This window comes from Oncorhynchus tshawytscha, linkage group LG07 (genome assembly GCF_018296145.1).
Source record: "Oncorhynchus tshawytscha isolate Ot180627B linkage group LG07, Otsh_v2.0, whole genome shotgun sequence".
Taxonomy (NCBI): domain Eukaryota; kingdom Metazoa; phylum Chordata; class Actinopteri; order Salmoniformes; family Salmonidae; genus Oncorhynchus; species Oncorhynchus tshawytscha.
Window position 1 is genome coordinate 69,589,320 of NC_056435.1, and position 25,000 is coordinate 69,614,319.

The 25,000-nt window shown below is 44.0% G+C and overlaps 1 protein-coding gene across 2 annotated transcripts in view; it reads right to left on the reverse strand.

Moving 5' to 3' along the window:
- Positions 1-1,802: 1,802 nt before the first annotated feature.
- The window catches only part of LOC112255367 (metabotropic glutamate receptor 7), a 404,189-nt gene continuing 380,991 nt past the window's right edge, over positions 1,803-25,000 (reverse strand). Inside the window, exons 10-12 of one of the 2 annotated variants that reach the window (XM_042324869.1) lie at positions 19,230-19,476; positions 16,642-16,665; positions 1,803-3,326 (exon numbers count right to left, since the gene is read on the reverse strand). In XM_042324869.1, the coding sequence (XP_042180803.1) occupies positions 16,661-16,665; positions 19,230-19,476 (252 nt within the window). In that variant the 3' untranslated portion in view covers positions 1,803-3,326; positions 16,642-16,660. The remainder of the gene's footprint in view (positions 3,327-16,641; positions 16,666-19,229; positions 19,477-25,000) is intronic. The other variant, XM_042324868.1, reaches the window with a different exon arrangement.

The following is a 25,000-nucleotide window of genomic DNA, read 5'->3' on the forward strand; positions in this document are numbered from 1 at the left end:
TAACATTCACTTTGAGGACATTATCCTTTAGCAACTCACTTTTAACATTCCCCTTGAGGACATTATCCTTTAGCAACTCACCTTTAACATTCACTTTGAGGACATTATCATTTAGCAACTCACCTTTAACATTCACTTTGAGGACATTGTCCTTTAGCAACTCACTTTTAACATTCACTTTGAGGACATTATCATTTAGCAACTCACCTTTAACATTCACTTTGAGGACATTATCCTTTAGAAACTCCCTTATACTATTCACTTTGAGGACAATATCCTTTAGCAACTCCCTTATACTATTCACTTTGAGGACATTATCCTTTAGAAACTCCCTTATACTATTCACTTTGAAGACAATATCCTTTAGTAACTCACTTTAGCCATTCACTTTGGGGACATTATCCCTGAAACTAAAACCTAAAGGTGTTTTATACAGCCTGGCACAGGTCTCAAGATTCAGTCTGTATGTTGTTCAGTGGTGTAGCGGAAACAGTTTACTCCCCTCCTCAAAAGTATGTAGTTCAGTGGTGTAGTGTAAACAGTCCCCCCCATAATAGTATGTAGTTCAGTGGTGTAGTGGAAACAGTCCCCCTAACAGTATGTAGTTCAGTGGTGTAGTGGAAACAGCCCCCCTAATAGTATGTAGTTCAGTGGTGTAGTGGAAACAGCCCCCCTAATAGTATGTAGTTCAGTGGTGTAGTGGAAACAGTCCCCCCTAATAGTATGTAGTTCAGTGGTGTAGTGTTAAGAATCCCCTCCCCCTAATAGTATGTAGTTCAGTGGTATAGTGGAAACAGTCCCCCCCTAATAGTATTCAGTTCAGTGGTGTAGTGCAAACAGCCCCCCTAATAGTATGTAGTTCAGTGGTGTAGTGGAAACAGTCCCCCTAATAGTATGTAGTTCAGTGGTGTAGTGTTAAGAATCCCCTCCCCCTAATAGTATGTAGTTCAGTGGTGTAGTGGAAACAGTCCCCCCTAATAGTATGTAGTTCAGTGGTGTAGTGGAAACAGTCCCCCTTAATAGTATGTAGTTCAGTGGTGTAGTGGAAACAGTCCCCCCTAATAGTATGTAGTTCAGTTGTGTAGTGGAAACAGTCCCCCCTAATAGTATGTAGTTCAGTGGTGTAGTGGAAACAGTCCCCCCTAATATTATGTAGTTCAGTTGTGTAGTGGAAACAGTCCCCCCCTAATAGTATGTAGTTCAGTGGTGTAGTGGAAACAGTCCCCCTAATAGTATGTAGTTCAGTGGTGTAGTGGAAACAGTCCCCCCTAATAGTATGTAGTTCAGTGGTGTAGTGGAAACAGTCCCCCTAATAGTAAGTTCAGTTGTGTAGTGGAAACAGTCCCGTCCCCCTAATAGTATGTAGTTCAGTTGTGTAGTGGAAACAGTCCCCCCCTAATAGTATGTAGTTCAGTTGTGTAGTGGAAACAGTCCCCCCTAATAGTATGTAGTTCAGTTGTGTAGTGGAAACAGTCCCCCCCTAATAGTATGTAGTTCAGTTGTGTAGTGGAAACAGCCCCCCTAATAGTATGTAGTTCAGTTGTGTAGTGGAAACAGTCCCCCCTAATAGTATGTAGTTCAGTGGTGTAGTGGAAACAGTCCCCCTAATAGTATGTAGTTCAGTGATGTAGTGGAAACAGTCCCCCCCCTAATAGTATGTAGTTCAGTGGTGTAGTGGAAACAGTCCCCCCTAATAGTATGTAGTTCAGTTGTGTAGTGGAAACAGTCCCCCCTCCCTTAAATAAATAAAATGACTTTATCTCTATTTTCAGGAAATATTGAAAATAAAAACAACCAGCTGGTCTTGTTTCATGCTGATACATTCTTGGACAAAACCACATAATATTTGCATGAGTGGCCAAACGTACATTTTTATCTCCCACAATATTGGACCAAAAGCAGCAAGGGCAACATAAATATACTTAGTACAAACAGTATAAAACATACATGCTTTTTTTCTCTCTTTTTTGTGATTGGTTCCTTTTTAAATATATATTCATATTTTTTACTGACAATTTTTCATAGTTGCGGGGCATTAAGAAAAACTCCAAGACGAATTAAAGCCATATTCTGCATTCAGTGAGAAAATGTAAAATATATATATATATATATAGATATAGATATATATATATATATATATATGTAGATATTGTATGCCATTCAGAGCTAGTGGATCACGTGTGGTGAAATCTCCAGTTATTGACTTAATCTTAACATCAAACATAGCTGGCATGCATTGACAACTTCTACACGGGGACATATACCTTGTTAAATCTGAGTCACTGGAGTTTTTTATATCGAGCCAACAAAGCCTTGACTGGACTGGAGCTCTCTTTTAGTCCATTTAAAAACACAGTTGATGGTCAATACTGTACCCTTACAACATACTAAAAACATGTCTGTAGAAACACACACATACGGGAAGGGACAAAGCAAGCACTGTACCTCTTGCTTGTGAGCCCACATACAACCACCCCCCCCCCAAAAAAAAAACATGAACATCTGAACATCTCAAAGACAAGAATATGGCTTTAATTGAATGTGCGTCCAAGAAGCAAGGAAGGAAAAAACAGACAAGCAAAAAAAGAAAGTTTGATATTAAAAATGTAACAACAAATGTAACAGATAGGCCAATAGAACCACACACTTTTTTTGACAGGAATTTTGGAAAACTTGCATTTTGGAAGGACATTAAAAGACAAGAAACAGCCTCCATTGAAGGTACAGGCAGGTACAAGTACAGTTAGTCCTCCTGCTACAGCCTGTGTACCTGTAGAGACACATCTCTAGGGAGTGGGGGACCATCTCTGAGGGGTCAGCAGAGATGACCACCCTAAACCGGAGGGGCACAGGGGGGTTGTAGAGCCAGCAGGGAGGGTCTGTGCTTCTTTTTTTCTTTGCAATCATTTTGCAAAACAAATGATTTAGTAGATATTTTTTGCCCATCAGAACTGACTTGATTTTCTTAAAATTTTTTCATGACGTTTTACACCCACAGTATGTCTCTTTTTTGGTCTTTTCCATTCCATCGTAACCATGTTAAAACATCAGTTTGCCACACAGAATCATCTGGTTGAATAGAAAGCTCTTAGAACCCAGAACCCACCCATTGTCCCTGTCCTGTTCCGGAGTTCTGGGGTTCCTTTGGTGCGAGGGTTCCGGGGTGTGAGTGGGCAATAGAGCAGCATGAACATAAACATCCTTTTTCTTTCGTTGCCAACGGGGCAGGAGACCAAGCATCTCCATCCATCATGTCCCTCTCTCTGGTGACGGCTCTTAGATCACAAGGTCATTGTAACTCACATATTTCTTCTTTGCTGCCGGACCTGGAGAGGAGAAATGACAATTAAAAATATGTTTTTTTCCCCCACATATAATGGTTCAGGAGTTGTCCGTTTTCTTTTGGAAGAGTGTAGCATAGTGGGGTTATGAGGAAGTCGTCGTGATCTGACATGCAGAACATACTGACTTTTTTTTGCGAGTGTGTGTTTTATTTGTTGAAAAAAACCCACACATTGTTAAAGTCAGGGATAAGGATGAGGGTGAGGGTGAGGTACAAAGTGTATATGTACACAAGATAAATGCACAACAGTAGCAGGTAAGTGGTACATGCTGGAACAGTTAGAACTGCAGGGGACAACGTTGACAGAACAATAGCGGGAGACATCTTGTCATCTCAAGGTTGAGGTTGTCGCTAACAACACACTACAATGCATTAGCATAGATCCGTGTTCTTCAGTCCTGCTGACCTACAGAGTGTGCAGGTTTTTTCACCAGCCCAGTACTAACACACATGGTTAAGTTAATCACGGATCCCAAAACTGATCGATAGCATACATTTTTCACTCTGTTGTAAATTCAAAAGAGCCTTGTGATTTACATAAATTCTACAAAAACCTGCCGTTCTTATTCTCTCACTAGATCGCACACTTAAACTATAGCCTATTAATTTCTCGTACAGAATTTTCACTTAAAAAAACAACAACAATCAAATCCACCTGCTGAAGGATTATTTTACTCCTGCAACGAAACTTGTCAAATTAAGATCTAACACCTGTAAAGCCTATTCTAATTCTTTATATCAACAGTGGCTGAATGATATGAAAGAAAGCCCTTATGACTAACCCCTTGCGCCCTGGCCCCGTATCTACAAGGAGTCTCAGAGCAGGAGTGCAGATCCAGGACCAATTTAGCCTTTCAGTTCATAATGAATAACATTCTATGGACAGATGGTGGTGGCAATAACCATAGTGCGATCCAACGTCACTCTGTATCATGAATCTTCACAGAAGTTGTTGTCGGCATCCCAAATGGCACCCTATTCCCTACATAGTGCACTACTTTTGAACAGAGCCCTAAGGGTGCGCCCTATTCCCTACATAGTACACTACTTTCTACCAGCGCCCTGATCAAAGTAGTGCACTATATAGGTAATAGGGTGTCAGTTGTCAAGGCCCCAAATGGCCCCACTGCATGCCAGGCTCCTGATAGCTAAAATATACATGGGGACTACTCTCCTAGGTTTATACATCCTTAAGGTACAGCCCTATACATACACCATGTACAGTATTTTTTTAAAGTAAGTGGACAACCTTTCAAATTAGTGGATTCTATTTCAGCCACACCTGTTGCTGACAGGTGTATAAAATCGAGCACATGGCAGTGCAATCTCCATAGACAAACATTAGTAGTAAAATGGCCTTACTAAAGAGCTCAGTGACTTTCAACGTAGCACCATCATAGGATGTCACCTTTCCAACAAGTCAGTTCATCAAATTTCTACCCTGCTAGAGCTGCCCCGGTCAACTGTAAGTGTTGTTATTGTGAAATGGAAAAGTCTAGGAGCAACAACGGGCTCAGCTGAAGTGGCAGGCCACACAGGCTCACAGAATGGGACCTCCAGGTGCTGAAGTGTAAAAATCGCCTATCCTCGGTTGCAACACTCACTATCGAGTTCCAAACTGCCTCTGGAAGTAACGTCAGCACAATAACTGTTCATCGGGAAATTGGATTCCATGCCCGAGCAGCTGCACACAATCCTAAAATCACCATGCGCAATGCCAAGCTGGACTGGGAGTGATGTAAAGCTCGCTGCCATTGGACTCCGTGGTGGAAACAAATTCTCTGGAGTGAGCTAAAGCTGCTCTGAAATCCTAAAGTTATATCCGACTGTATGTAATAACACAACAAAAAAATTCTGGGCTAATAATGTAAGAAATAACACACACACAAAAATAATATACTGCAAAGTTTCTTAGGAGCTAGAAGCAGAACTGCCATGTCTGTTGGCGTCATCTTTTCCACGCCTACTGTAGCTCTGATTGGCTATGGTGCACCGGTCTCATCTTTTCCACGCCTACTGTAGCTCTGATTGGCTATGGTGCACCGGTCTCATCTTTTCCACGCCTACTGTAGCTCTGATTGGCTATGGTGCACCGGTCTCATCTTTTCCACGCCTACTGTAGCTCTGATTGGCTAATGTGCACCGGTCTCATCTTTTCCACGCCTACTGTAGCTCTGATTGGCCATGGTGCACCGGTCTCATCTTTTCCACGCCTACTGTAGCTCTGATTGGCTATGGTGCACCGGTCTGCATCTTTTCCAAGCCTACTGTAGCTCTGATTGGCATCTTTTCCAAGCCTACTGTAGCTCTGATTGGCTATGGTGCACCGGTCTCATCTTTTCCAAGCCTACTGTAGCTCTGATTGGCTATGGTGCACCGGTCTCATCTTTTCCACGCCTACTGTAGCTCTGATTGGCTATGGTGCACCGGTCTCTGTCGACTCTGGTCCTGGACAAGACAGATGTTTTCATTAGGTTTTATTTCCTGCGGTGTCTATTAGTTGTCCAAACGCATGTCCGCTTTCCCCCACTTACATTGCTATAGAAAGTTTACAAATGCCTTAGTGTACCTGAATCACAAACATTATATGAATTTATGAAAACATGAAAATGACCATAGTGTTCACTAGTCAGAATTTTTTTCTGAAGTGTCTTAAACTTCCTGGGTTGTATATGAACAGATTTTTAATGAGATTTGATGTTGTTAAATGGGGCTTAGTCTCCCAGTGTTCATCCAGGCGTGGAGTAGGGGTATTCTACAGTATATAGAGGGAAATATGATAGAGAACTTGCCTCTACTTATCTCATTCCATCTATGGACATAAAGGGGAAAACAATTACAGGAACTATAATCCCTAGACTTTCTCTATTATATAAACTATTCTCTCCCCCGTCACTCCTTCACCCTCTCCCCCTCTCCCTCTCCTTCACCGTCTCTCCAGCTCCTTCACCCTCTCCCCCTCCCTCTCTCCTTCACCCTCTTCCCCACTCCAGCTCCCCTTCACCCTCTTCCCCACTCCCTCTCCCCCTCTCCCTCTCCTTCACCCTCTTCCCCCCTCTCCCTCCCCCTCTCCCTCTCCTTCAACCTCTCCCCACTCCCTCTCCCCTTCTCCCTCTCCTTCACCCTCTTCCCCACTCCCTCTCTCCCCCTCCCCACCCTCTTCCCCACTTCACCCTCTTCCCCACTCCCTTCTCCCTCTCCTTCACCTCTTCCCCACTCCCTCCTTCACCCTCTTCCCCACACCCTCCTTCACCCTCTTCCCCACTCCCTCTCCCCTTCTCCTCTCCTTCACCCTCTTCCCAACTCCCTCTCCTTCACCCTCTCCCATCTCCCCCTCCCCCTTCTTCACCCTCTTCCCCACCCCTCTCCCCCTCTCCTTCACCCTCTTCCCCACTTCACCCTCTTCCCCATCTCCCTCTCTTCCCCTCTCCAGCTCCCTCTCCCCTTCCCCACTCCCTCTCCCTCTCCTTCACCCTCTCCCTCTCATTCACTGTCTCTCTTCAGCTCCTTCAGCTCCTTCACCCTCTCACTCTCTCCCCTCCCTCTCTCCAAATGGTATGCATTAGGCCCTCTAATGTACTATATATCAAATGACAGATTGCTTTAATTTTATCATATATTCTTCAACTAATCAAATAGAATATCTTATTTTTTAAAGAAAGTCATTAAGCTGTTATACTATACTGACCAAAAAATATAAATGCAACATGCAACAATTTCAACGATTTTACTGAGTTACAGTTCATATAAACAAAATCAGTAAATTGAAATATATACACTAGGCCTATGGATTTCACGACTGACCAGGAGTGCAGCCATGGCTGGGCCAGGGAGGGCATAGGCCCACCAACCGAGGAGCCAGGCCCAGTCAATCAGAATGCGTTTTCTCCAAGAAAGGGCTTTGTTACAGACAAACAAACTCCTCCGTTGGATCAGCTGTCTGGGTGACTGGTCTCAGACAATCCCGCAGGTGAAGAAGACGGATGTGGAGGTCCTTGGTCTGGTGTGGTTATGTAACGGATGTGAAACGGCTAGCTAGTTAGCGGTGGTGCGCGCTAAATAGCGTTTCAATCTGTGACGTTACTTGCTCTGAGACCTTGAAGTAGTGGTTCCCCTTGCTCTGCAAGGGCCGTGGCTTTTGTGGAGCGATGGGTAACGATGCTTCGAGGGTGACTGTTGACGTGTGCAGAGCTTCCCTGGTTCGCGCCCAGGTCGAGGGGATGGACGTAAAGTCTATACTGTTACAGTTACACGTGGCCTGCGGTTGTGAAGCCGGTTGGACGTATTGCCAAATTCTCTAAAATGACGTTGGAGGTGGCTTATGGTAGAGACACTAATATTAAATTCTCTGGCAACAGCTCTGGTGGATATTCCTGCAGTCAGCATGCCAATTGCACGTTCCCTCAAAACGTGTGAAATCAAATCAAGTTTTATAGATCACACACACGTGTTTAGCAGATGCTATTGCAGGTGTAGGGAAATGCTTGAGCTCCTAACTCTGACAGTGCAGCAATATCTAAAAAGTAAGATCTACCAATTTCACAACATATACCCAATACCCACCAATCTAAGTAAAGGGATGGAATTAAAAAGATATAAATATATGGACGACATCTGTGGCATTGTGTTGTTTGACAAAACTTCACATTTAGAGTGGACATTTATTATCCCCAGCACAAGTTGCTCCTGTGTAATGATTATGCTGTTTAATCAGCTTATTGATATGCCACACCTGTCAGGTGGATGGATAATCTTGACAAATAAGAAATGTTCACTAACAGATACGTAAACAAATGTGTGATCCTAAATAAGAAAACCTTGACATATAAGTACACCCCCTGGACAGGACACTAGTCTATCCCGTTTCTGTTGTGAGGCAGCTTGATGTACAGTACATCCCCTGGACAGGACACTAGTCCATCCCGTTTCTGTTGTGAGGCAGCTTGATGTACATTACACCCCCTGGACAGGACATTAGTCAATCCCCTGTTTCTGTAGTGAGGCAGCTTGATGTACAGTAACCCCCTGGAAAGGACACTAGTCTATCTCCTGTTTCTTAGTGAGGCAGCTTGATGTACCAGGACACCCCCTGGACAGGACACTAGTCTTTCTCTTGTTTCTATAGTGAGGCAGCTTGATGTACAGTACACCCCCTGGACAGGACACTAGTCTTTCTCTGTTTCTGTAGTGAGGCAGCTTGATGTACAGTACACCCTGGACAGGACACTGTCTCCTGTTTCTATAGTGAGGCAGCTTGATGTACAGTACACCCCCTGGACAGGACACTAGTCTTTCTCCTGTTTCTGTAGTGAGGCAGCTTGATGTACAGTACACCCCCTGGACAGGACACTAGTCTATCCCAGGCCCTTATCCCAATTCTTCAGTATATCATCAATGGTAAGTGCCAAGCAGAGACGCATCGGGTCCCATTTTTGGTATGACTAGGCCGTGGATCAAACTACCAACCTTCCAATCTCACTTTAACCACAAGGCTAGTTGAGTGGCAATAGCTTTTTTTCCAATATGATATCCTTAACCAAGTCAGTAGAATTGATGGGGATTATAGGGTATCATGCCATTCATGTCAGGTTCCAGGGCAATGAGAGTAGCAAAGACCAAGACGCAATGAAAGACAAAGACAGCTGTACAGGGATGGAGTGTGATAGAGAGAGTGTGAGAGAGAGACAGGAATAAATAGATATAAACAGAGAGAGAGAGAGAGAGAGACAGAGAGAAAGACAGAGAGAGAGGAGCAGAGGGATGAGGGATGCCTGGGACCAGATGGTTCAGTGCTCTATGGGGAGACATGACGGAGGATGAGGCAGGAGAGATGGCAGACTGCTGCGTTTTCTCTAGCCAGTGTCCCAAATGGCATCCTATTTTCTTTATAGTGCACTACTTTTGTGGCTACCTTATGGATCCTGGTCAAAGGTTGTGCACAATGTAGGGGACAGGGTACCATTTGGCACACAGGCTGTGTGACTGGAATTGACGACCCAACCTGGAAAGGACAGGGACAGGGGCAGGCCACATGATATGTAACCCATGCTACTAGTAATATACTGTATGTAACCACGATACATAATCTATGCTGTTGGATTCGACATTTTCAACATTGAGATATTTAAGACATGATAGATTAAACGCATAGTAGTAAAAGAGACTGGGTCTCTGCAGAAAGACAGAGAGCTGTGGAATGTGTTGGAATGTGTTGGGTGGAAGGGAGCAGAGCACCGTGTTGATAGAGACAGATGGACATCTGTGGATTAGGTGAAGGAGGGGTTGAGGTCAGGAGGTGAGAACAGGTCACCTGAAGGGAGTAATAAGGGTTTGGTATCTTGTTACTCTTTTCCTGTTAAACCATAAGAAGGATTAGAGAGAAGGAGGAGTGTCTTAAGTGGGACATATATATATAGATATGGATGGGAGAAGTGTTGGGTTGTATGAATACAGCTGTACAGAACCTTTGGGAAGAATTAAACTTGGTTAAAGCTTCTCTAGTGTCCATGAGTTATTTACTCTGAAAAATAAGAACCTACAGTAACAATGCTAATAGTAACATACGTAGCCATGATATGCAATCTATGCTAATAGTAACATACCTAGCCATGATATGCAATCTATGCTAATAGTAACATACGTAGCCATGATATGCAATCTATGCTAATAGTAACATACCTAGCCATGATATGCAATCTATGCTAATAGTAACATACCTAGCCATGATATGCAATCTATGCTAATAGTAACATACCTAGCCATGATATGCAATCTATGCTAATAGTAACATACCTAGCCATGATATGCAATCTATGCTAATAGTAACATACCTAGCCATGATATGCAATCTATGCTAATAGTAACATACGTAGCCATGATATGCAATCTATGCTAATAGTAACATACAACATCAAGAAAAAAAGTATGTGAACCCTTTGGAATATAAATTGGTCATAAAATTTTAGCAGATATTCATCTAAATCACAACAATAGACAAACACAGTCCGCTTAAACTAATAACACACAAACAATTATACATTTTCATGTTTTTATTGAACACACCGTGTAAACATTCACAGTGCGGGGTGGAAAAAGTATGTAAACCCTTGGATTTAATAACTGGTTGACCCTCCTTTGGTAGCAATAACCTCAACCAAACATTTTCTGTACTTGCGGATCAGACCTGCACAACAATCAGGAGGAATTGTGGACCATTCACCTTCACAAAACTGTTTCAGTTCAGCAATATTCTCAATATGTCTGATGTGATCCGCTCTCGAGGTCATGCCACAACCTTTTATATCGGGTTGAGGTCAGGACTCAGACTGGGTCACTCCAGAAGGCGCATTTTCTTCTGTTGAAGCCATCCAGCTGTTGATTTACTTTTGTGTTTTGGGTCGTTGTCCTGTTGCATCACTCAACATCTGTTGAGCTTGAATTGGCGGACAGAAAGCCTTACATTCTCCTGAAAACTGTCTTGATAAACTTGGGAATTCATTTTTACGTTGATGATAGCAAGCTGTCCAGGGCCTGAGGCAGCAAAGCAGCCCCAAACCATGATGCTCCCTCCACCATAGTTTACAGTTGGGATGAGGTTTAGAGGTTGCTGAGCTGTGCCCATTTTTTCTCTTCACATAATGTTGAGTGTTTCTTCCTAACAACTCAATTTTAGTTTCATCCACAGAATATATTTCCAGTAGCGCTATGGAACATCCAGGTGCTCTTTTGTAAACTTCAGACGTGCAGCAATGTTTTCTTTTTGGACAGCAGTGGTTTCTTCCGTGGTGTCCTACCATGAACACCATTCTTGTTTAGTGTTTTTCACGTATTGTAGACTCGTCAACAGAGATGTTAGCATATTCCAGAGATTTCTGTAAGTCTTTAGCTGACACTCTAGAATTCTTCTTAACCTCGTTGAGCATTATGTGCTGTGCTCTTGCAGTCATCTTTGCAGGACGGCCACTCCTAGGGAGAGTAGCAACAGAATGAACTTTCTCCATTTATAGACAATTTGTCTGACTGATGAACATCACGGCTTTTAGAGATAATTTTGTAACCCTTTCCAGCTTCATGCAAGTCAACAATTTGCAATTTTAGGTCTTCTGAGATCTCTTTTGTTCGAGGCATGGTTCACATCAGGCAATGCCTATTGTGATTAGCAAACTCAAATTTCATGAGTGTTTTTATAGGGCAGGGCAGCTCTAACCAACATCTCCAGTCTCATCTCATTGTTTGGACTCCAGGTTAGCTGACTCCTAACCAATTATGTTTTGGAAAAGTAAGTAGCCTAGGGGTTCACAATACTTTTTCCAACCTACACTGTGAATGATGTATTCAATATAGACAAAAAACATCAATTTTTGTGTGTTATTAGTTTAAACACACTGTGTTTTTCTATTGTTATGTCTAAGATGAAGACCAGAATAAATGATATGACTATTTTATGCAGAAATCCAGGTAATTCCAAAGGGGTTCACATACTTTTCCTTTCCACTGTATGTAACCGTACGTATGTAACCTATGCTAACAGTAACGTATGTCGTCATGCTAAGAGTGATGACTCTAGTATTGACTGTTGATGCATGTTGTATGACCCTAGTCATACAAGTGGTTAAAACGTCTTATGGATGGGGGCAGTATTGAGTAGCTTGGATGAATAAGGTGCCCAGAGTAAACTGCCTGCTACTCAGGCCCAGAAGAAAGCTTCTGTTGACTCCACAACATGACAGATATCTGTATATCTTGTTTTTGTGTCTGAGCGCTGTACTCAGATTATTGCATGGTGTGCTTTCTCCTAAAGTTAAAAATAAATCTGACACAGCGGTTACTTGTATCTTTTATCAATGTTTATTATGAGTATTTCTGTAAATTGATGTTCCTCTCTGCAAAATCACCGGATGTTTTGGAACTACTGAACATAACGCACCAATGTAAACTGAGATTTTTGGATATAAATATGAACCTTATCGAACAAAACATACATGTATCTGATGAAGATCATCAAAGGTTAGTGATTAATTTGATCTCTATTTCAGCTTTTTGTGACTGTGTTTTTCTGTGACTAGGCACTCACCTTACATAATCGTTTGGTGTGCTTGCGTCGTAAAGCCTTTTTGAAATCGGACACTGTGGTGGGATTAACAACACGTTTATCTTTAAAATGGTTTAAAATACTTGTATGTTTGAGGAATTTTAATTATGAGATTTCTGTTGATTGAATTTGACGCCCTGCACTTTCACTGGCTGTTGTCATATCGATCCCGGTAGCGGAGTCTAAGCCATAAGAAGTTTTGAGGAAGAAACACGAGCAATGTACATTAGACCGGTGGAAATATGTCCCTTTGGTCTGATAAGTCCAAATTTGAGATTTTTGGTTCCAAACAGCGTGTCTTTGTGAGACGCAGAGTAGGTAAACGAATGAACTCCGCGTGTGTGGTTCCCACCGTGAAGCATGGAGGAGGAGGGGTGATGTGTGGGGGTGCTTTGTTGGTGACACTGTCAGTGATTTATTTAGAATTCAAGCCACACTTAATCAGCATGGCCACCACAGTATTCTGCAGCGATATGCCATCCAATCTGTTTTGTGCTTAGTGGGTCTATCATCTGTTAATGAACAGGACAATGACCCAGCACACCTCCAGCCTGTGTTAAGACTATTTGACCAAGAAGGAGAGTGTTGGAGTGCTATATCAGATGATCTGGCCTCCACAATCACCCGACCTCAACCCAATTGAGATGGTTTGGGATAATTTGGACCGCAGAGAGGAAAAGGAAAAGCAGCATACAAGTGCTCAGCATATGTGGGAACTCCTTCAAGACTGTTGGAAAAGCATTCCAGGTGAAGCTGGTTGAGAGAATGCCAAGAGTTTACAAAGCTGTCATCAAGGCAAAGGGTGGCTACTTTGAAGAATCTCAAATATACTACATGATTCCAAGTGTTATTTCATAGTTTTTCTACAATGTAGAAAATAGTAAAAATAAAGAAAAACCCTTGAATGAGTAGGTGTGTCCAAACTTTTGACTGGTACTGTATATACTGAGAAAAAAATATATATATAGGCAATACGCAAAGTGCTGGGCCCATGTTTCATGAGCTGAAATAAAAGATCCCAGAAAAATTCCACACGTACAAAAATGTTAGTTGTTTCTAATGTTCTAACGTTTAGTAATTTGTGTACATCCCTGTTAGTGAACATTTCTCCTTTGCCAAGATAATCCATCCACTTGACAAGTGTGGCATATCAAGATTAAACAGCATCATCATTATACAGGTGCACCTTGTGATGGGGACAATAAAAGGCTACTCTAAAATGTGGAGTTTTGTCACACAACACAATGCCACAGATGTCTCAAGGTTTGAAGGAGCTCACCATTGGCATGCTGACTTCAAGAATGTCCACTAGAGTTGTCAGGGATTTGAATATTCATTTCGCAGACCACATGTAACCACCCCAGCCCAGGACCTTTTGGGGAAAAATGTATTCTGATTGGCTGGGCCTGGCTCCCCAGTGGCTGGGCCTGGCTCCCCAGTGGCTGGGCCTGGCTCCCCAGTGGGTGGGCCTGGCTCCCCAGTGGCTGGGCCTGGCTCCCCAGTGGCTGGGCCTGGCTCCCAAGTGGGTGGGCCTGGCTCCCCAGTGGTTGGGCCTGGCTTCCCAGTGGCTGGGCCTGGCTCCCCAGTGGGTGGGCCTGGCTCCCCAGTGGCTGGGCCTGGCTCCCCAGTGGGTGGGCCTGGCTCCCCAGTGGGTGGGCCTGGCTCCCCAGTGGCTGGGCCTGGCTCCCCAGTGGGTGGGCCTGGCTCCCCAGTGGGTGGGCCTGGCTCCCCAGTGGTTGGGCCTGGCTTCCCAGTGGCTGGGCCTGGCTCCCCAGTGGCTGGGTCTGGCTCCCCAGTGGCTGGGCCTGGCTCCCCAGTGGCTGGGCCTGGCTCCCCAGTGGCTGGGCCTGGCTCCCCAGTGGGTGGGCCTGGCTCCCATGTGGGTGGGCTTATGCCCTCACAGGACCACCCATGGCTACACCCCTGCCCAGTCAGGTGAAATCCAGCTATTAGGGCCTAATGAATTTATTTAAAATGAATAATTTCCTTAAATCAACTGTAACTGAGTAAAATCATTGCAATTCTTGTATTTATATGTATATTTTTGTTCCCATATACATTTTAGGGACACGGTATATTTTACATTAGTTCAGCTCCTTCAGCTCCCCTCAACCCTCCTATCTATCTCTGAACACCATCCAGTCCCACCCTTTAGCTCCCCTCAACCCCTCCGATCTATCTCTGAACACCATCCAGTCCCACCCTTCAGCTACCCTCAACCGCTCCCATCTATCTCTGAAGACCATCCAGTCCCAGCCTTCAGCTCCCCTCAACCCCTCCCATCTATCTCTGAAGACCATCCAGTCCCATCCTTCAGTTCCCCTCAACCCCTCCCATCGATCTCTGAAGACCATCCAGTCCCACCCTTCAGCTACCCTCAACCCCTCCCATCTATCTCTGAAGAGAATCCAGTCTCAGCCTTCAGCTCCCCTCAACCCCTCCCATTTATCTCTGAAGACCATCCAGTTTTTATTTATATTTGCCATATATTTTTGAACTGTGCTGTGACGTTTCACAAAAGTTCTGAACCTTTCTCTTCTCATAGTTTCTACAGATTGTAAATTAAATATTAATATTTCTACTAAAAGTTGTATTATATTATTGATCGATTGACTATGACTTTTCATGTCACCCAGCAATGCTATTTACAGAGTTAACTCCAGGTACGTTTTTCTGTCCTTCAGCCATTCCTGAAACTGCGACCAGAAACAACCTACATTTGGTCAGTACCAAAACAAGTGATCTAATGATTCTGTCTCTTCGCAACAAAATCTGCAGAGTTGGGAAGGTTGTATCACCCATGTATATATATATATAACATTCTATTGGTTGCAATAATTTGTATGACCATTTCAATTGAAAACTTGAAGTTTTGAATCCGGTGTCGTTTTGTGTTAACCATGTGGCACGGAATTTATTTTGCATTCTGTCATTTTTTTGGTCATTAAATTAAACTGGTATACTTTTTTATTTATCACAATTTTCTATAACCAATTTAGATTTTTAACGCAGGGCCGACAGTCAAATTCCTTACCTTCTTCCCTTTCCATTTTTAAAAGAGGCAAAGTTTTACCTGGAACCAAAAAGGCTTCTCCTATTGGGACAGTGTACCGATCAGAAAAACTTTACACTTTGCATTTTATATATGCTTTTTCAAAAGCAATGTTTACTGTGTGAAAAGAAAAGGAATTACAATCAGCATATTGATTGAAAAGAAGCCTTCTCACAACACAAGATAGGTATTGTCTTAAACAACCCCCGAAAACATGGTTGCCAGGGTGTTGGATTAGTCCCTAAAGCTATGTGTCTAATGTGCTTGGATGTATATATTACCTTATTTACACTCTCTCTACAGGTATAACCACACTTTACCTTCTCTGTCGTTGTCATCAACACTCTAATCACCGAGCCTGTGTAATGTGTAATCACACCACCAATATACACATAAGAAACCTTTTACAAGTAAACGTGACACATTCTAGACGTATTTGATGTGTACACTGTGCAGTCCATTTTAAAAGGTACACATATCTCTTGCTAGCACGTTCCAAATACAATGGGTAGGGTGATCAGGAAGCATGCGCCATAGCAGTGTTGGCCAGTCAACTATCTCAGTCAATTCAGGAAGTGATGTGAATTAAACAATAGCTTCTACATTTCAGTTTATTGAGAAGTCATTGAAAATAAATGCTCTTTTTTTTTCAATTATTATTGTTTCAGTTTAGTTCCCAAATTGACTGGCTTCAATTTAAATGATGTCTTGACCCTGATCCATAGTAATGCAGTTTCAGGAGTCACATCAACAAGACTATATTCCTGCCACTCAATTACGCTGTCATATTCTGCTCCCCTTGTCTCTCCCGTGTGAAGGTTGGGAGTGAATTTCTAAAAGTTCTGATAAATATCTAGCTGGAAGAAGCTCATCAGCTTTTCCCTCACATCCTCCTCCCCTCTCTTCGTCTCTCCTCTCCTCTCTCATCTATCTGTTCTCTCGCCTCGCCTCCCCTCCCCTCCCCCCCCCCCCCCTCCCCTCCCCCCCCTCTCCCTCCCCTCCTCTCCTCTCCTCTCCTCTCCTCTCCTCTCCTCTCCTCTCCTCTCCTCTCCTCTCCTCTCCTCTCCTTTTTTCCTTGTCTCTCTTCTCCTTCAGCCTTCAAGAAATGGGAACAAGGTCATAGCAAAAAGTAGTAGAAGATTAATTTGCTCTTACCTCTGATAAATTATGAGACTTAGCCTGTTGGAGAGAAAACATTATTTGGTGAGTGTGTCTGTCCCAGTGTACCTCAAAGGGGTTGAGGTACAGAGCCTTGTAATGAGACCACATATTCCCCATGAAATTATAATTTACACATTCATTTCTGGAGGAATTTATTTTACAGTTAATATTACAGTTAATATGTGGCCGGTGTCATTCCAATGGTAGCCTGAAGAATACTGCAATTCCTAGTGCTTTCATGTTACTCCAAAATGTAGGAAGGGTATACAATGGGTCGTATCTTCTAAAACAAAATGGTGATGTTTTCCTGTAATGGTACTAAGATGCAGCCCATAATGTCGTAGTGATTTGCGATCCCAGTAGGTGACTGCGTTCTCATATTACCAGCGTTATGATGTGCTGAAACACAACGGATCACAACGCAACAGTAACAGTAAGAGGGGAAATCAATGACAAGAACATAGCTCCTGATCAGCTCTGGTGGTGTTTACAGATGTGTGTGTGTGTGTGTGTGTGTGTGTGTGTGTGTGTGTGTGTGTGTGTGTGTGTGTTTGTGTGTGTGTGTGTGTGTGTGTGTGTGTGTGTGTGTGTGTGTGTGTGTGTGTGTGTGTGTGTGTGTGTGTGTGTGTGTGTGTGTGTGTGTGTGTGTGTGTGTGTGTTTACTACATCACAACATTACTCTGAACTCTGAACACATTGAAACAGCCTGAGGTTATCCAAGTTATAATTGAACACGTGGGTTATTCTTCCCAGTCATTCTTCTACACGTGTTGTGCTGCTATAAGACTACTGTAGAGGCTTTGATAAACAGTACTGTTGATAATCAATACTGTTGATAATCAATACTGTTGATAATCAATACTGTTGATAATCAAGAATTTTCATTAGATTGTTGAGTTGGATGTTTTTCCAGAGATTGTCTTGCTAGTAGCCTTGCACAGTGGTAAGACAGATAGCATTTGCAGTGTTAAGACAGATAGCATTTACAGCGTTAAGACAGATAGCATTTTCAGTGTTAAGACAGATAGCATTTACAGTGTTAAGACAGATAGCATTTTCAGTGTTAAGACAGATAGCATTTGCAGTGTTAAGAGAGAGATAGCATTTGAAAAACAGAGTAAAGCTTGTGAGAGGACATATCCATTGATATAGGACATGTCTCAAATGCATAGCATTCTATTCCCTATAATATTGTAGTGCACTACTTTTGACCAGGACTCTGGTTTAAAGTAGTGCACTACATAGGGAATAGGGTGCCAGTTGGGACAAACGTATTTAGGTTCTGTATGACCAGCAGCATTCCTTGTGGGTGTCGTACGTGACTACTCCAACGTCTTCCTTCTTATGCTCGTTTACAACATGGTCTCATTCGAATGATGTCAAAATAGTGACATTCAACCATTGTGGGTATACTGCATGTCCCTTGTGCTGCAGGGTGGAAAAGTCAAACATTATTTTGAGTGATTCAATTGAGTGAACCTTTGGATGAATCCTTGAATAAAGGGAAACATATGAGTGCTTGATACCAACTACGCGTCTTCATGTTTTTGACAAACACAACACAGTAATACATTCTGCCTGTGGCGTAATCCTACTTCGACCAAAATGGAAAATCAATTACCATAGTTTCCCTAGATCCTAAAACGAAAACAAGGAAACACATCTGAGTAATTGATACCCAACTATCCTATACATCATCAGTTATTGATATTACAAATGAAACGTAATACATTATAATGCCTGTTAGTGATAACTGGACTGTGAACACTGTGAAATCCATAAAAACAAGTTTAAAAAAATAAATAAACAGATGGTGATAACGCAGATAAACGAATAGTGTGTTTATGAGTGTCACCCTGTGTTCCATTTGAAGAATAGATAAGCATACATATAACATAACACCCCCCTAAATGGCACCCTATTCCCTATATAGCACACTACTTTTCACCGGGATCCCAGTCAAAAGTAGACCACTATGTATGGAATAGTTTGCCATTTGTGACAGAGATCCACCCGATGTGTTCGAGGAGTCCCAGTTATTAGGAGTGAGGAGTTCATTTGTACCTCTTCATACTTGCTCTCTCTCTGTCCAACTTTGTGAAGCAAAGATGGTCGACTGTAGATTCTCTCCATAAGGGTCATCCATTTTAAACTCTCTCAGCAGCAGCAACGGAAGTGTATTCATTCAGATTGAAGTGTATTCATTCAGAGTGTATTCATTCAGATAGCAACGGTTGAACTAAAAACTACATTCTGGAACATTATTCACAAAGCGTCTCGTAGTAACGGTGCTGATCTAGGATCAGGGCCCTTGTGTTCATGTAATCTTACTATCAGGAAGAGGAACTGCTGTATAAGCAACAGCTAATTGGTATCCTGATGAAATCACTTTTGTGACATCTGCTGATGTAAAAAGGGCTTTATAAATCAATTTGATTGATTGAATTGAATTCGTTATGATTTTTTTTTAAATGGCAAAAACTGATCCTAGATGAGGACTCCAACTCACAGACAGTTTTTTAATACCAGCCCTGTACTATAATTCGGAGACGGTTTGTGAACTCTGATGTGGTGAAACTTACTGTTTGGATCGACGTTTTCACACAGTTCCGTCTTGGCCTCTCCATTGGGCCTGTCACTGGTCTTGTGTGAGAGGCGTGTGGTCAGGGACGCGGCCGTCACCACCGCCTTGAAGCTCCTCTTCCTCTTCTGGACATTAAGCTCCGGGTGGAAGATGATGACGTAGACTTTAGGAATGTAGAGCATCCCTAAGGCCACCGAGGCACTGAGATTCATAGAGATACAGAGGGTGGTGGTCTGGATGTACAACTGGAGAGAGAGAGAGAGAGAGAGAGAGTTGTGTTATCAAAGGCACTGAGATTCATAGAGATACAGAGGGTGGTCATCTGAATGTACAGCTGGAGAATGAGAGAAACAGAGAGAAACAGAGAGAGAGAGAGAGGGAGAGAGAATATGAGAGTGAGAGAAAGGGAGAGAGAAACAGAGAGAGAGAGAAACAAAGAGAGAGAGAAACAGAAAGAGAGAGAAACAGAGAGAGAGAGAAACAGAAAGAGAGAGAGAGCGAGCGAGAGAGAGAGAGAGAAACAGAGAGAGAGAGAAACAGAGAGAGAGAGAAACAGAGAGAGAGAAACAAAGAGAGAGAGAGAGAAACAGAAAGAGAGAGAAACAGAGAGAGAAACAAAGAGAGAGAGAGAAACAGAAAGAGAGAGAAACAGAGAGAGAGAGAAACAGAGAGAGAGAGAGAGAGAGAAACAGAAAGAGAGAGAGAGCAAGAGAGAGAGAGAGAGAGAGAGAAACAGAGTGACTTTTTGTCTTTCTTTAATGATACATCCTAAATTCATTAAAACCTCACTGCCCTCTACACCACAATACAAAACAACACCACACATCACAATAACCAAAAACCTCTACAACCGTATATCCAACCCATCTTCCCCGGCTGTATTGACCTTCCCCCGACACACCGTATCTCCTGAAACATCTCCACAGTTTTTATCGTTTTATAGAACTCAAACTCCACCCTATGTCGTGCAGAGACCATTCCAATAATTGTAAAGGGGTCTGTTATCCCCCACCTTTGACCCTGTTCCTCCTTGTTATTAAATTCAATTGCCAACTTTGGCTGAGCAAACAGAACATTCAACAATACACAACAACACGCCTTTTCCATATTTGAATACCTGTACCCCGTTATAAACATCCCAACAGTACACCCAGGCTCTCACACAGACAATACACTCCACTCCCAGGCTCTCACACAGTCAATACACTCCACTCCCAGGCTCTCACACAGACAATACACTCCACTCCCAGACAATACACTCCACTCCCAGGCTCTCACACAGACAGTACACTCCACCCCAGGCTCTCACACAGACAGTACACTCCACCCCCAGGCTCTCACACAGACATTCCAACAAAGACATTAATGGCATTATCCTGGCGCACACAGAAAACACATAAACCACAGTTTCACTCATGACACAGAAAGGACAAACCCGACTCCGAATCCGACTCCCGCGTCAACCCGTGTCAATCAGCTGTTAGTGGCCAGGGATCCATGTAGAACCCTCTATCGGAGGTCCCGTGACCTCTTTGGTAGTGGGGGTTTGTAGAGCCCCCTCCATCTAAAACCCACCATACTCTCCGCCCCACATACCCCCTACCACTGATGTCACTTCACTCCTGTTAGGCTCCTTATCTTCCTCACGTTAATGCAGAGGTTGTAGATGGCTTTACCTCCCACCCCCTCAAACTCCCCCGGGCTCAGAGTGCTAAAATCTAACAAGTCCTCCAGACCAACTTGCCAGTCCCCAGTCTGTGCCGTCACCTGCAATGGTGGAAATAATGGTGGCCCCTTCCCCTTTGGCCGCTCAAACACCCTCCTTACCGGCTCAGACAGGACCTCCTGGACCTCCTCCAGGAATCTCTCCAGCAGCCTAAGAAATGTTAATCCTGTTTGTTGTGCCAGGACTTCCAGGGTTTTCCACCCCTCCTCCCCCTACAGCCGCAGGTCACCCAGCCTTAGTAATCCCGCTGTCATCAGTCCCCTCTGCAGGCTGACCGACTGAACTGATCTCAAAAGGATGTCTGGTTTGTGGAAGATAGGCTCTTCCCACACCACACTCACACACACAGCCCAGGCTCCACACCCCCGTCTCATGTGGGCCTTACAGCTGCCAGGCGATCTCCAGCCTCATGAGGAACAGCTGCCGGTCCAACCCTAATCCACCAGCTCTCCTCAGCAGCTCGCATGTTGGTTCCGTTCCGTTCAGCCGACATCAGTATGGTACAGCAGTCTCTGCACTACCTCGGGGTGGCAGGTAGCCTAGTGGTTAAAGCGTTGGACTGGTAACCGGAAGGCTGCAAGATCGAACACCCGAACTGACAAGGTAAAAATAGGTTGTTCTGCCCCTGAACAAGGCAGTTAACCCACTGTTCCTAGGCCGTCATTGAAAATAATAATTTGATCTTAATAACTGACTTGCCTGGTTAAAAATAAAGGTTAAAAGAAACGCCGGAATGCAGCCAACCTGCTCTCCAGGTCCACCAGGCCCTGTCCTCCTTTGTGGACAGACATATACGACACTGCTGGCCAAAATCAGAAAAAATCCACCAGCTTGCGTTGCTGGTCTGCAAGCAACACTGGGGGGGTTGAGGACAGCCAATTTATGCCACAGGGAGGATGCTGCCAGGTTGTTGATTATCATCACCCACCCTCTATATGACACATGGGACAGGAGCCACCTCCACTTGGCCAGTCTTAAGACCACTGACTGTGACAGCCCCTCACAGTCCTTCCTGACCCAACTCTCCGAGCCCGGGTACATCCCCAAAATGTGAAGCACTTCGCAAACCCCTGAAAGCAGAGGGGAGGGAGACCCTATCCCTCCACGCCCCACATAACAGAGCTTTGCGCTTGCCCCAGTTCACATTAGCTGACGAAGCTAAGGTGAACTAGTCTCTAGTGCCTGAATATCCTGCCTATTCCTGGGCATCACAGAAACATCATCTGCATACACCAACACTGCTATGCCTGTCAACACACCCATGCCTGTCCAGCACACTCCCTGCACATTTCCTGCGTAGCAGGCCCAAAAAGTCATAACGGCTAGTGTTTATAACTGCCCCGATAGAAGGCATCCTTGTCTAATGCCCTACATCACCCAGACTGGCCTACTGGGCCCCCCTCCCACCTTGACAATACATACCTACATACATGTATGCCCCAGCATACAACATCTTCACACTGGCCAAAAACCTTTCCCCAACCCCAATACTCTCCCTGGTGAAATAGACATGGTTATGTGGTGATCCGAAAAACCCACCGGGAGAATGTTAGCACCCAACAGCCTATTGCTCTGATTCCTGGACATGTACAACTGATTGAGTCGGGCTGCACTCACCCTAGCCCCAAAGACCTTCAACCATGTATACTGTCTGGTGTTGGGCTGCACTCACCCTAGCCCCAAAGACCTTCAACCATGTATACTGTCTGGTGTTGGGCTGCACTCACCCTAGCCCCAAAGACCTTCAACCATGTATACAGTCTTGTGTTGGGATCTTTAGTTCTCCAAACATCCACTAGGTCAAACTGATTAATGATGTCCCTTACCACCCCCACTGACACTGAATGAGGCTCCTCCCCATTTCTTTCTTTTGTCAAACCCATCATACAGTTCCAGTCCCCGCTGACCACCAGCATCGCCTCAGGCATTACCTGTGAGAGTTCATGTCTAAGACACCCAAACAGAAGCCACCTCTCTCTCCCTGTGTTAGTCGCATACCCATTTATAAGGACAAACCCCTGTTGTTCATTTCTGCTTTTACTACAAGAAGACTACTTCTGCACACCTCATTTGAGGAGCAAATGTTTACGGCCAGACCCAGAGCAAAAAGGACTGTCACCCCTGCACTAACATTTGTCCCATGGCTCAGCACACTTGCCCCTTTCCACCAGAGCCCCCAATCGACTTCATTGACCTCTGTGTCGGCAGGGTAGCGTAGTGGTTAGAGCTTTGGACTAGTAACCAAAAGGTTGTAAGTTCATATCCCCAAGCTGACAAGGTACACATCTGTCGTTCTGCCCCTGAACAGGCAGTTAACCCAATGTTCCTAGGCCGTCATTGAAAATAAGAATTTGTTCTTAACTGACTTACCTGGTAAAATAGAAAAAATATTTGTCTCCAGCAGAAACAACACCTGTACTTTTTTGCTTACATATTAAACCAACAGAGTCTTCTTTCCTGCATCTCTGGCACCAAAGTGAGCCTACCCGAAGAGCCTCCATAAGAAGTGGGAGAAAATCCAGCAAAGATAGGGACCAATAGCAAAGCTCAAACATTTCCCAGTGCCAGAAAAAAACGATTAATTCAAACAGCGTCTGAAGTTAGACCCTGACGCACTGTTATGACCCATGTCCTCAACCTAAAATGTTTCCTGTTGTGTTGTACTGATCTTACAAACTTTCCTGGATTGCAAAAAAAAGCTTCAAGATTAAATCTTCTTTTTCCTTTTAGTCTTATTCAGGAACCTCAACAATACTTTGACCCCTCTGCCTGACTGGCTGTCAGCTCTGTACCCATTGAGGAGGAGTCTGAAAAGAAAGCCTCTTCATCATCCTCTTCCTCAGACTTACCTTCCTCCTCCTGGTCTCCATCTCCCATCCTTACCACCTGCCTTTTCTCTCCAGCCTCATCTACACCACCGCCGCAACTCTCTGATTCAGGTTAAATGCAGAAGACACATTTAATTTAATGCATTCAGTTGTATCCCTTTCCCATCTCTAGCATGACTAGGCCCAGCCTCATCTACACCACCGCCTATAGCATGACTAGACCGAGCCTCATCTACACCACCATCTATAGCATGACTAGACCCAGCCTCATCTACACCACCATCTATAGCATGACTAGACCGAGCCTGATTTACACCACCCTCTATAGCCTGACTAGGCCCAGCCTTAGCTGCACCACCATCTATAGCATGACTAGGCCCAGCCTCATCAACACCACCATCTATAGCATGACTAGACCGAGACTCATCTACACCACCATCTATAGCATGACTAGGCCCAGGCTCATCTACACCACCATCTATAGCATGACAAGACCCAGCCTCATCTACACCACCATCTATAACCTGACTAGACCCAGCCTCATCTACACCACCCTCTATAGCCTGACTAGGCCCAGCCTTAGCTGCACCACCATCTATAGCATGACTAGGCCCAGCCTCATCAACACCACCATCTATAGCATGACTAGACCTAGCCTCTGCAGCCTGCGCCGCCCTCCGAGTGGCGCAGCTGTCTAAGGTACTCCATCTCAGTGCAAGAGGTGTCCTTGGTTCGAATCCAGGATGCATCACATCTGTCCGTGATTGAGAGTCCCATAGGCCGTCATTGTAAATAAAAATGTGTTCTTAACTGACTTGCCTGGTTAAAAAGATATATATAAATGACAGCCTGTATGTGGGTACACATAGTTCTTATGTCCCAAATCCCAACACTCAAAGCACCGCAGACTAGCTGTGCAGCCAAACCCCACATAGAGCCCCTCCCCATGCCTCACTTTAAAATGCACAATTAACTGTTGCTCATTGTTTTTTAGAAACCTGAACCTCCGAAACAAAGTGCTTAACGTCATATTCCTGAAAACACGAAAACCGCCAGAAAACTTACCAAAACCTCTCACCTTTTTCCGGATTTGATCGTCCGTAATAAACAGAGGCAGTTTTGCAACTACCACCACTGTCGCAGGAGTCGAAAGAGGAGAAATTGGGACCAACACGTCCCTTACAAATATTCCACTTTGTTAATTCTGGAGGCGGA